Genomic DNA, 12,278 nt, shown 5'->3' on the forward strand with positions numbered 1-12,278 from the left:
TTTTAAAATTGTGGTATGGTTGCACAACTCTGTGAATATACTAAAAGCCACCGACCTGTGCACTTCAAATAGATGAATTGTTCAGTATGTGAATTACAGCTCAATAAAGTTGTTTAAAAATAAATGAGATCAGGGCCAGCCCTGTGGCCAAGTGGTTGAGTTCACGCACTCCGCTTTGGCCGCCCAGGGTTTCGCTGGTTTGGATCCTGGGCGCAGACATGATGCGGCTTGTTGGGCCACACTTGGGTGGCATGCCACATGCCACAACTGGAAGGACCCACAACTAGAAAATATACAGCTATGTACCGGGGGGGGTTTGGGGAGAAAAAGCAGAAAAAAAAAAGGCCCCTCAAAAATAAATAAATAAATACATGAGATCAAATCATCTGAAATCCCAATACCTAGACATATCAATTGGTGCTGTGGGCAATTGCTTGTATAAACATATATGTAATACATATATTTATAAAAATAAGATCATACTTTACAATTTTATAATCTGCTTGTCTCATTGAACAATATACATTAACCTTTCTGTATCAATAATTACAGTTCTTTACTATCACTTTTAATAAATATATAATAGTCTACTATAAAGTTACACCATAATTTATTCAATGAATCCCCAATGACTGGACATTTAGGTTGCTTCCAGTGTTTTCCTTGTATATGCCTCAGAAGATGAAAAAAAGAAAAAAACTGCCTATTTGTTCATAAAGTATAGAGATAATATTAAGAAAACTAACAATAACAATGCTTTTACATTATTCCTGGCATTACTAAACTGTCTCGCTAAACAAGACAAAGCAGCTTACAATAAAAATTAGCTCTTATTTCTTGGCATACAAAAAAAAGCAAGAGATGGTATGTGAATTACACTTCAATAAAGATGTTATTTAAAAAAACCCACAAATCAATAAACAGTAAGTTTCCACCTCTGACATAACAAGCTTGGAGGAGATGGATCTGTGAGACGCCCTACTGTGTTTTATCATTCTTTTTTAATTTTTGCAGATCTAGTAAATAAAAAATGGTGCATCATCTGCATTTGCATTTCTTTGATTACTAGTGAAGCTGAACATCTTTTCATGTTTACTGGCCATTAATACCTCCTGTGAACTGCTTGATCCATGTCCTTCTATTTCTTCTACTGGATGTTTTCATTTTTTTAACTGATTCATCAAATCTCTTTATGTATTTAGGGTATTAACTTGTCTATCCTATTTGTTACAAACATATTTTTCCCAGTTTGTTATTTGTCTAAATTTTTAACAGTAGTTAAGGTTTTTTTCCAACTGTAGACAAGCTTAACATTTTTATGTTGTCTAATCTGATTCTCTTCTTTAATGGAATCTGGCTTTTATGCCAGACTGAGTTTAAAAAGACTTCATCATCCAATTACATATGTTTCCCTATATTTTTAGTACTTCTGTGGCTCCACTTTTATTTATTTTTTTTTTTGAGGAAGATTAGCCCTGAGCTAACTGCTGCCAATCCTCTTTTTTGTTGAGGAAGCCTGGCCCTAAGCTAACATTCGTGCCCATCTTCCTCTACTTTATATGTGGCACGCCTACCACAGCATGGCGTGCCAAGCAGTGCCATGTCCGCACCCGGGATCCGAACCGGCGAAACCCGGGCCGTAGAGAAGCGGAACATGCGAACTTAACTGCCGTGCCACCGGGCCGGCCCCTCCACTTTTTAACATTAAGTCTTTGATTCTCTGGAGTGTGTTTTGGAGTCGGGTGTGAGATTGGGATATAACTTTTCTTTCCAAACGGTTAGTCAGTTGTCACAATTCTACTCACTGAAAAGTCCGCTCTCTTCTGTGTTGATTTAAACTGCCATGTGAATCATATACAAAATTCTTAAATATACTCGTCTATTTCTAGACTTTACATTCTAGTTTACTGATCTAGCAGTAACACACAGTTGCTTGTCAGAGCTTTCTAGTGCATTTTAGTATCTGCAGAACAAGTCTATTTCTCCAGTTCTCCAGCCCTACATCTCCAGCCTCCCTTCATATTGCCATGTCTCCCTTTACGATGGCTCCCTTTGGCTGTCAGCTGGTGCACAGAGAACAAAGCAGGACATAAGGACAGACGGGGAAGACAGAGGACAAAGAGGGGAGCAGTGGATGCACCAGGGAGAGCCATGTAGGCCACATTTTACAGTTTGGATTTTCTCTTGAAGGCAGTGGGGAGCTGAAGAACAGAAACACAGATGGAGTTAAGTGTGAAGGCAAGTGTGGAGAATGGACAAGGAGGAGCCAGGACTAAATGTAGGGAGACAGACTGATGGTTTCAATAATGCAGGTAAGAAAAGATAGTGGCCTAAAGAGGAAGATGAGTGGGCATATTCCACAGATACTTAGGAAGTAAAATCAATAAGACTTGGTGAGTGACCAGAGTTAGGGAGGTGTGAAGGGGACACAGGTGTTTCAGTCCAGGACCACAGGGTAGATGATGCTAAATTCACTAAGCTAAGTTATTCAGGAAGGTCAGAGGTCACAGTTAGCTTTAGGGATGAAAGAGAGACAATGATTTCAGTTTTAAAAACATGGGTTACAACCTAAAGGACTACCACTGCCATTCGCTGCTTGTGAGATCTTGGATGTAAGTCAGTTACTCTCCCTGGCTCTCAGTTTCTCCATCTTGAATGGACCAAAAAAGCTCTAACATCACCTCCTGCTCCAAAATTCTCCTCTCCTCTGAGAGGGTGGTGGTCTGACTCACTGTGGGAGTGCTGCAGCCAGGCTGCGGAAGACCCAGGAGCGAGGGGTGAAGCGGGCCCCAGGGCAACCACCCACCTCAAGGTGCCCTGCAAAATCTGGCAACAAAAAGGAGCTCTTCCGCTCCCTTGAGAGCCTGGAAACACTGCTGCTCGGCAGCACTTCCGTGCCACTGCATGCTTCATTTCACTTCGTCTAGGAAGCATTTTTCTTCCCTGCTTGTGGAACTCTGTGCTGGTCCCCAACTAATCTTAACACTCCAAATTCTGATCCCCTTATCTCTGCTTAGGGCATACACAAACAGAACTTCATTCTCTCTTTGATTCCAGGTAAAGAAAATGTTAAAAAATAGTGGACCACCCAAGCAAGAAAACTAGGATGGCAGAGAGCTGCTGACTTTCTTTCTTCTGTCAACCTCATATAATTTTACTAATTTGCTGCTTTTCTTGCTCTACAGGGAACTAGGTTTCTACTCATTTCACCTAAAAAAAAACCAAAAGGGGCTGGCCCCGTGGCCGAGTGGTTAAGTTCGTGAGCTCCGCTGCAGGCGGCCCAGTGTTTCATTGGTTCGAATCCTGGGCGCAGACATGGCATTGCTCATCAGACCACGCTGAGGCAGCGTCCCACATGCCACAACTAGGAGGACCCACAACGAAGAAGATACAACTATGTACTGGGGGGCTTTGGGGAGAAAAAGGAAAAAAATAAAATCTTTAAAAAAAAAAAACCTGTTTATAAAGAACAAATTAAAAAATGTTTATTGTAGAGAAGAAAACATGTCACCTGCCAGAGATAACCAACATTAATAGGTTGGGTATGTATATATATTAAAAGCATCTTTTTCTCTTATAAAATAAAACAGATAATTCTGTATATATACTTTTGTACCCTCTTTTTCATTTACTAGCATTTTGGAGCCCCATCTTTGAATGTTGAGTTTCCAATTACTAACCTGACCCCGTTCGACATCCAGGCAGACCTTGGAAGTCTGTATGAAGAGAGGTACCACGCCACCACCCCATCCCATTTTAGCAGGTCAGTTACAGCCAAAAGGTAGCCGCCCACAACCAAAGTCCTCACTTGCCCACCAGCCCTGTGTGATGTGGTGGGCTTTCCAGAAGCAGCAGACTTACCTGAGTTTCAGCTGTGATCGCACCTCTCCAAACTCCAGCTGGAGCAGTTCGTTGTAACAGGCCATGAGGCTGGGGTTTTCCACATACCTCTACAAACAGAAAGGGGATTTTGTGGATAATCAAGCGCACACCTTTAAATTATTCTGTATATCAATAAAAAGACTTTTTTCCAACAGACTTTTCAATTTGGTAACTGAAATCTAAAAAAATAATTTCTCTTTAATGACGAACACGAAATGAGACATGAAAATTTATTAGTACCGAATTAGCTGTTAAAAAAAAGGGGCTTAAGAACGCTTTTCTTTCAGTGCCTTGAGGTAAGAGGACTTTGGTTGTTTGCATGTCACCAGCAGAGGCTAGAATATGGAGAAGGAAGAAATTTACTAACTAAAGTCCTATTTATATTAACTTTCAGGGTATGTTCACTTTTTCAAGAGAAGTATTAAAGCTGTACAGCTCATGGTAAGCAAAAATATGCTTGCATTTCTCTTTGCCCCTGTATTTCACAGAGGTAACTGCCACCCAAGCAACGTTTTCCTACACTGACCTCTAACCATGGCTCAACGAAGGTGACAAAGGATGACTGTCCATAAGCAGAGGTACCAGCAAAGCCATGGCTTTGCCCACGCTCTCTCACTGCTATAGACAGTAACTGTTTTATATAATAATCTTTACATAAAGGAAACATCTCACAACAAAGCAAATTACATAGTTCTGAGAAGCACGGACCCATTCCACCACTAAATTATGTATTTCATGAAGAAATCTTAATAGTTACTATGTTCTGACACATAGTTAAATTCAGATGCAAAAAATATCCGTGAACATTTACTCACTCACCCCTATTTCTGTGAACAGCTCTCGCTTTCACCAGCTCAATACATGGGTAACACTCCATCTGACCAAGGAGGAAGCTGAGGCCTAAGAGGTTAAGGCCTCTGCAGGCCACTATCTACAAGCCAAAGGCAGACTGACGTGGGGCATGGGGCCCCTCGTGGAGCTCCTTCTATTGCCACGGTGAAGGCAGGTATCCTCCTATTTGAACAGGGATCAGGGTCTTGCCTGGGTGTCAAGCCAGCTAAAAATCCAGCCCCAGGTTCATGCCTTAAAAGCTGTAAGACCCTAAATGAGGCACTTAACCTTTCTGAGGCTGCTTCCTCACCTGCAAACAGGACAATACTGCTCCTACCCTCTGCAGATGTCTGTGAGGACCAAGCACGAGACGGGAGAAGGCAGGCTAACTGCAAACTGCTGCACCCACAGAAAGCTCAGTGAGTGCCGGCCCCTGGGAGGGAAGGCAAGGACTACCGGCCATGGGCATGATGGTCCCCACATCTGCAGGCCAAAACACAGCCCCTCACAAACAAGTCTGAGAGAGGTGACATGCCTACCCGCTCCCACCTACTGTGAAGGCAGTAGAGTGCTGGCTCTGCTGTTCACTCCTCTGTCAGCCATGACACCACAGGAATACCCCAGCATGCCGCCCATCTCTTGACCAGGAGGAAACAGGGAGGAGAGACTGCTGGGCACAGTGCTGTGCTACTGCCAGCAGACAAGGGGTCAGGGACTTGACAGGGACATGGGTCCTCAGCTGTCCAAGGGCTTGGCTGGCCTCACCTGCTTTGCAGGCAAGATCTTAGGACATGGAGACATGAGTATTTATACAATTCCACCAGTGGCCTCACATGCATGTGACCAGATTTTTCACTGGGTATGAATGTATGTATCCAAATTTCTGTATCCCAAAGGTAGACATCACCTTGCTCCCACTGTCTGCCCCTCCCCCTCACTACCTCTGCTTTGCTGTGTGTGTCTAAACATGCCATCTTCCTCGCCCTTCTCCAACTTTAAACATGTCCCAAGGATTCTACTGGGCATGGAGGCTGGAGATGGGCATGAGGTCCAGGGGTCCTCAGGAAACAGGCTGCTACTCCTTCTGCTTAAACAGCAGCTAGTCTTCTCACCCTAAATCATCCCACAAGAGGGGCTGGTGCCACAAATCCTGCAGACTCCGGAGCTGACTCAACCTCACTCTCTTCAGAGAATGTCATGCCCAACTTGCTGGGCCCCACCAGTGGTTCTCAACCCTTGGCGGCATATTACAACCATCTTAAAAAGGACAATCTTAACAAGTAACACCAACGTGCCGGCCCCTCCCGACACCAACTGACAACAGACTCTCCAGGGAAGCTTTTCAAGGGGACTCTCATGCACACTGGCGTTGAGAGATACCAAATCCTAACCTTTGAGACTTTAATCAGCAAATGCTCAACCACTAGGTACAACTCAGGAGGCAAGCAGGTCTCCATCCACCCTGAAACCCTGAACTATGGCTAATTCACCAAATAGCTGGCTACCCCTGAATACCAGAGATCTCACTGTAGAGTAGGCTTCCAGGTTAGGGCTGGGCTCAAGCCTTGGCACTACTGTTTCCCAGCCACGAAATTTGGGAGAATCACCTTCCCACTAGGTCTAGATGCTCTGCTCTGTCACTGTGTCCTCTGTCACTTTAGTATCCATCTGTTACATGCAGATACAGGACTCTGCGTGAAAAAATTAGTTAGCACTTGCGGTCTCTGAGGACTGGTCACCCACTTGGATTTGTCACCTACAAAATGCTGAGCCTGCTATGTCTGTATTTCCTAAGTCAGGTATTTCTAAAATGACTGTTCCAAAGCTCTTGTGCTTTTTGCATGGAAGTGTTCTCACAGGGACAGGCAGCTAAAGTGGCGTCAGCACAGGCTTCAGGGTATACCTGGACTGAGTGGTCTGAGTGACAGGGCAGGGAGAGTGCGTGTCAGTTACTTTCAAATTTTCAAGTTAGCTTCACGATAACTCAATTATACTAAGAGAATATAAGGACTGTGGTTTACTAGACCTTCCACCAGGATCCTCTTTCTAGTCCACGCAGCTGTGCTGATGGATCTCCTTGTGCAGAATCTCAAACAGCACTTACTAAACACACAAATTTCCACCACTGCTTCTATGCCCTTTCAAAGACACCTCACACAAATACAAAGCTTAATGACTTCTGGGGGCTGTAGGTAAGCAAATGACCCAAGACAGGGCGAATAACCCACCCCTCAAATTTCACTAGATTCACTAGAAAGTGGAAGCCTCTAAGGTCTTTGTAAAAAGAATAGCCAGCTTTGCAGTCCAAGAATAATAATACAAAGAGCTTCCAAGCTATGTGGGAAAGATTTTTCCCTGTGTGACTACTTTCCCGAGCCGCTTAAAGAGGGACGACCTAAAGATCCACTGGGAAAAGGTGATCTACAACTTCCAACCTGGGATTCTGTCCTTAAAGGAATGCTTCTTTCGCACAGGCCGCCTTGGTTGTTCTTACACGATTTAGCATGGATTACTGGAGGTCAGGGCATGGGGGTATGTGCTGATGTGTGCGTGTTGTGGGGGTTGTCAAAAAAGGGGAGAGAACCACAAAACTACATAATAGTAATAGTCTAATGTGTGCTTTTTATATAAAACTGTGTATACATAAGGTAAAATCTAAAGTTCCACCTTATTTGATATTAATATTAGAATTCCTGTGTTCTTTTTGCCTGCATTTACTTGCTACCTCTTTGTTCCTTTACTATTAAGCTCTTTGTCTTGTAAACATCATAAGTGTACTTTTGTAACCCAATCTAACAGCTTATCTTTAAATGGGAGAATTCAGCCCATTCACAGGCACTTGACTTTACTCCTTCCATCTTATTCTGTGTTTATGACTGACTTCACACTATTGTTTCCTCTTCCTTGTGTCTGCCAATTTGATCCAGTTGCTGTAAATTCCCTATTTCCTCTCGTTAATTTGAAATTTTCAAGTTCTATTAACAGTTACCTTCCTTTTCACTGATCTCAAAAGCAGACATAGATTTCTTTACTATTATTTGAAAACAATTACCCCCAGAACAAAGTATCTCCCAGAGAGCGATGCTCTAGCCTGCACATTTCCCACAAAGATGATAACTTCGAATACCTTCACTGCCACCCCTATTCCGTGCCTGCCAGGTAAGGCCATGAGAACACTACCACCTCCGCCTCCTCCTCACAAACCTTGAAGACACCTAGGGTTTCCTAAGATTGTCTAGAATTCAAATACTGAGCTATCATAAAATTTCTCTTTTGGTACATCCCTTCTGCTAGAAGAGTATTAGATACTCCAGTCTATATTTTTCCATTTGGGTCTAATTTTATACATAGATAAATATATATTATACATTATTTAACAATATGTTACATAATTATGTATAAAGCCACATATTATACATTATACACACATATGCAGACCTGTGTATGTACAAACATAGAGACAAAAAGGAGAGCCATAGAAAGAGGGAGGCAGTGGGAGAGCATGTGCACCCAGGTCTCGCTGCTCGCCACTGTTCCTCTCCACACCATCCTCCTTCATCTTAGTTTCTGTTCTAGTTCATTTGATGTATGGTTGGGGTCCTTTCTCAATCATTTCCCTCAGACAGGGCTCTTGGGGGAATATCTTTGAATTTTATGTACATCCCCAAAAGGAGTATCTCTTTTGCCCTGAAAGGTGAACAGTTACTCGGCCGGGTATGTGATCCTCGGGTCATCGTCCTTCCCTGGCTATCATCTATAATTGGACTGGACATTGTTATTATCGTTTTATATAGTAAATATGTGTTTATATTTACCCCATATCCACCATTTTCTTGCTCTTCATCCTTCTTGCATTTCAGGCCTTCCACTTGGGATTCACCTTCCTTCTGCTTGCAGTACATCCTCTAGAATCTCCCTGTGGGGATCTGCTAGTTACAAACTCTCTCAGTTTTCATATTTCTGAAAGTCTTTATTTCACCCTCATTTTCGAAAGATATTTATGAAGGTATAACGTTCTGGTTGGCAGTTATTCTCTCTTATCACACTTAAAATAGTATTCCAGTTTCCTATTTCCCACTTCTGCTGCTGAGGGGCTAGCTGTTAGTGTGTCATTCTTTTGAACGTAACCTTTTTTTAGCTGATTTTAAGATTTCTCTCTCCTTGTTTTGTTTGTTTTTTCACTATGATGTATCCTCTTTTTATTGACTCTATTTTGGATTTATAGGAATTTTTCAATCTGTGGACTACAGTCTTTCATCAGTTCTGGAAAATTCTCTTTAAATATTACCTCTGCCCCATTCTCTCTCCTGTCCTCTGGAACTCCAGTTATATGTATGCTAAACCTATACACTCTATCCTCCATATTTCTTAAGCTCTCTTATTTTATTATATCTCTGTGCTACATGCTGAATTTCTTCTGACCTACTAAGATTTAAAGTTTTCAGTTATTATGTGCATTTCTCAAAATTCAATTATGTTCTGCTTAAAATTTGCTATGTCACTTTTATAGTTTCCTATTTCTTGCCAGTATTTCCAAGCTTTTCTTTTATTTCTTAACATATAATAAGCATAACTGCTTTATATTTCATGTCTGATCATTCTAATATCTGAGGAGTGTGAGGGTCTGTCTCTGCTATCTTTTTCCCTCTACTACTTCTCACTTCCAATGCCTTGTCTCCTTACAGATTGGTCAGCTTTGACTGAGTACTGCCTGCTGCCCTTGAACAGTTATTTACAGAGATTCTCCGAGGCCAAAGATGAAGGTGTCTTCCTCCGGAGAGAATTTGTATTTGCTTCTGCCAGGTACCTAGGTGTACCACCATCTAGATCCACTTTAAACTAAATTCATGGCTGAGGTTTCTTGACTACCTCATTGATATAAATTTGGGTACAAATCTGCCCAAGGGTCAGCCTTATATAACTTCTCTCCAGCATGATTCCCAAGGCTCACTGGCAACCAGCTGACTGAAGCCTTAAGAGAAGCCTTTTGGCTTAGGAGAATCCAATAGGTTAGAGCTGGGGGTGGAGAGAAAGGGAGCCCTGTCTGAGCTGCTTGATTTCCAGAATCCTCAAACTAGCTTAAAGCCACATGCATATATGTTAACATTATAATAACATATCCTATGGTATAAATTTTAATAAGTATGCCATTAAACAAGATTTTATTACGTTTAGATGACTAGCAGGCATAGTTTTGAGAGACTAAGCAAGTGAAGTGTTGTAGATTATTAGATTACCAGGTTATAAAGTTAAACCAAACTGTAACACAGCACAAAGGACAACAATTTTTTTTCTTCAAATTAATTCGAAACTTTTGCTGGCTCTGAACTGAGGTAAAATAATTGCTCATGCTGAATTACACTTGCATAACAAAGAAGTGGGTACATACTCTTGTAAAGCCAGCAGCAATGAGGGGCATTACAGATGATTCTTCTCTATCCACCCTTCAAAAGAACACAGTAAATGGTTAGAGACAATTTTTATCAATAACATCTCATCCCCTTAACTTTTCACTAATTTACCTAATACTACGACTGTCATATAATGAGTACTTTTGGATGAATTAGATTAACATACAAACCAAAAGTATAAAGTTGAAAATAGTTTTCTGTTTTAGTTTCATATTTAGCTTTTTGGAAGTATATATTAGTACCTGAAATATGGAGATTACACTAAAAGTAGAATACAGGAGTAACCACATATCTACTTGATAAACTAAATTCTTTCCTATTTTCTTCTACTTCCAGTTTATTAAAACAAACAAACAAACAAACAAAAAACCCTTCTCCACCCAAAGCTCAGGAAAAAGTTTAAAGAACAAGAAACATTTCTTCTATCTATATAAATATATAAGCTAAATAACAATTATGTGAATACTGCCCTTCTCCTCACATATTTCTATTCTTTCCTTACCTCCAATTTAAGGATGAAATATAAGATTTCCCCCATTTATGTACAATTCAAATCTTCATAGATATTTAGTGTTACAAGGCCCTAGGAAGATACTTCTGGAAAACAGTCATACTCTTAGGAATGGAATTCTCTGGAGGTTTGCCTATTTCTAAAGTTAAAGGCAATCCAAAATCACAAAACCTCGCATGAGAGCTGAAACTCCTGCCATGAAGTCAACTGGCAAAGTGAAAGAAAATAAGAAGGAATAAAGGAGAAAAGGCCAAACTAAAAAAGGTCACAGCCTGCAAGCTGTTATTTGGGCCTCTGTTAAGAGCAAGCATTACAATGATATCTAAATTTCAATATCGAAAAAAATTGAAAGCTCACCTGCGTACTACACCAATGATAACTGTGTTTTCTGAGAGTTCAGATGATCTGATAGACCTTTAAGAAAAAAAATCCAAATTTTAAAATAAATTTAAAGCAATTCTTAAAAAAATAAATACACTTAAACAATCCTGGTAGAACAATTAGAGTTGAGGGAGAGGTAGAAGGGAGAGCAAAAGATCCCTTCACGTTCTGGACTCACCTTCTTGGCTACTTGATCTTCCTCTCTTTGGGGGACAAGCTTCTAATCAGTGGACTGTGGTAACCTAACAATTACAGGGTGCGAATCTAACAGCCAACTGAAACGTGCTTTCCACTTGTTCTGGTCTTTGTTAACTTAAACTGTTTCAGGTGGAGAATTTCCCCGCTTTGGGCTTACATGAGGGGTTATTCATCTTTTCCTACCAAAGGGAAATGGAGTTTATGTAATTACCACAGGCTGTGGCTACCGTTACAGCAGGGATGAAGAAGCCAAGGGTCAGCTCTCCACTCCATTCTCAGCAGTACAAAGAAGAGTTCCAGGCAGAACGCAGGCAAAACAATAACAATGCACAACCAGGAAACGCAAGATACGCTTATCAGTCAGCAAGAAGAGAATCAACGCCTGGTAGAAAAGGTTAAGAATGGAGGACTGGTCTAGAAAAGTAGTAGGCACTGCTTCACTGAAGTTATTCAAGGAGTATGAGACTTCCCAGAGTGAGTTCAACCCTTCTGGAGAAGCAGCTTCCCAGGAATGCAAATCCAGCCAAGAGGATCAGAGAGGGCAGAGATAAATGTGACATGGGGAGTAAGAGAAGGAAAAGAAACTGCTCCACTGGTGATATGCGACAGCTGTGAACTCCTCCTACACAGGGGAAGAAAGCATGACTCTCTGAAGAAGAAGAACCAGATAACAGGAAGAGGGAACAACTCAGCCCCAGACTGAAAGGAAGACAATCACATTAGAGGGTAACTTCAGAAGGAGGGGAATGGAGACGACCATAGCCGGGACTGCCCCAGCCAAGTCGGTCGTGTGCTGGCCTCCTGGAGAATGTGTCCAGGATGAGAAAGAGACCAGCTGAGACTTACTGCATTACCTCAGTTCTGTTAGTTCAAGAAACAGAACGACCTCTGAATCACAGAGCAGAGAAAATGATTTGAGTGACTATTTCTCATTTATCCTAAGGATGGTACATAACATAACACCATTCCAGATGCACAAGAGAGAAGCTAATTCACCATAGAAAACAGATGCCTCAGTTTTGGCAAACTTTTTCTGTAAAGGGCCAGGTAGTAAATATTTTAGG

General features: G+C 41.5%; 1 protein-coding gene across 5 annotated transcripts in view; it reads right to left on the bottom strand.

The window, feature by feature from the left end:
* Window positions 1-12,278, bottom strand: part of PDE8A (phosphodiesterase 8A) — a 135,975-nt gene that overhangs the window by 44,334 nt on the left and 79,363 nt on the right. For all 5 annotated transcript variants that reach the window (XM_070494708.1, XM_070494709.1, XM_070494712.1 and 2 more), the window contains exons 4-6: window positions 10,993-11,049; window positions 10,103-10,157; window positions 3,862-3,950 (exon numbers count right to left, since the gene is read on the bottom strand). In XM_070494708.1, coding sequence (XP_070350809.1) covers window positions 3,862-3,950; window positions 10,103-10,157; window positions 10,993-11,049 — 201 coding nt within the window. The remainder of the gene's footprint in view (window positions 1-3,861; window positions 3,951-10,102; window positions 10,158-10,992; window positions 11,050-12,278) is intronic.

This window comes from Equus asinus, chromosome 2, assembly GCF_041296235.1.
Source record: "Equus asinus isolate D_3611 breed Donkey chromosome 2, EquAss-T2T_v2, whole genome shotgun sequence".
NCBI lineage: Eukaryota > Metazoa > Chordata > Mammalia > Perissodactyla > Equidae > Equus > Equus asinus.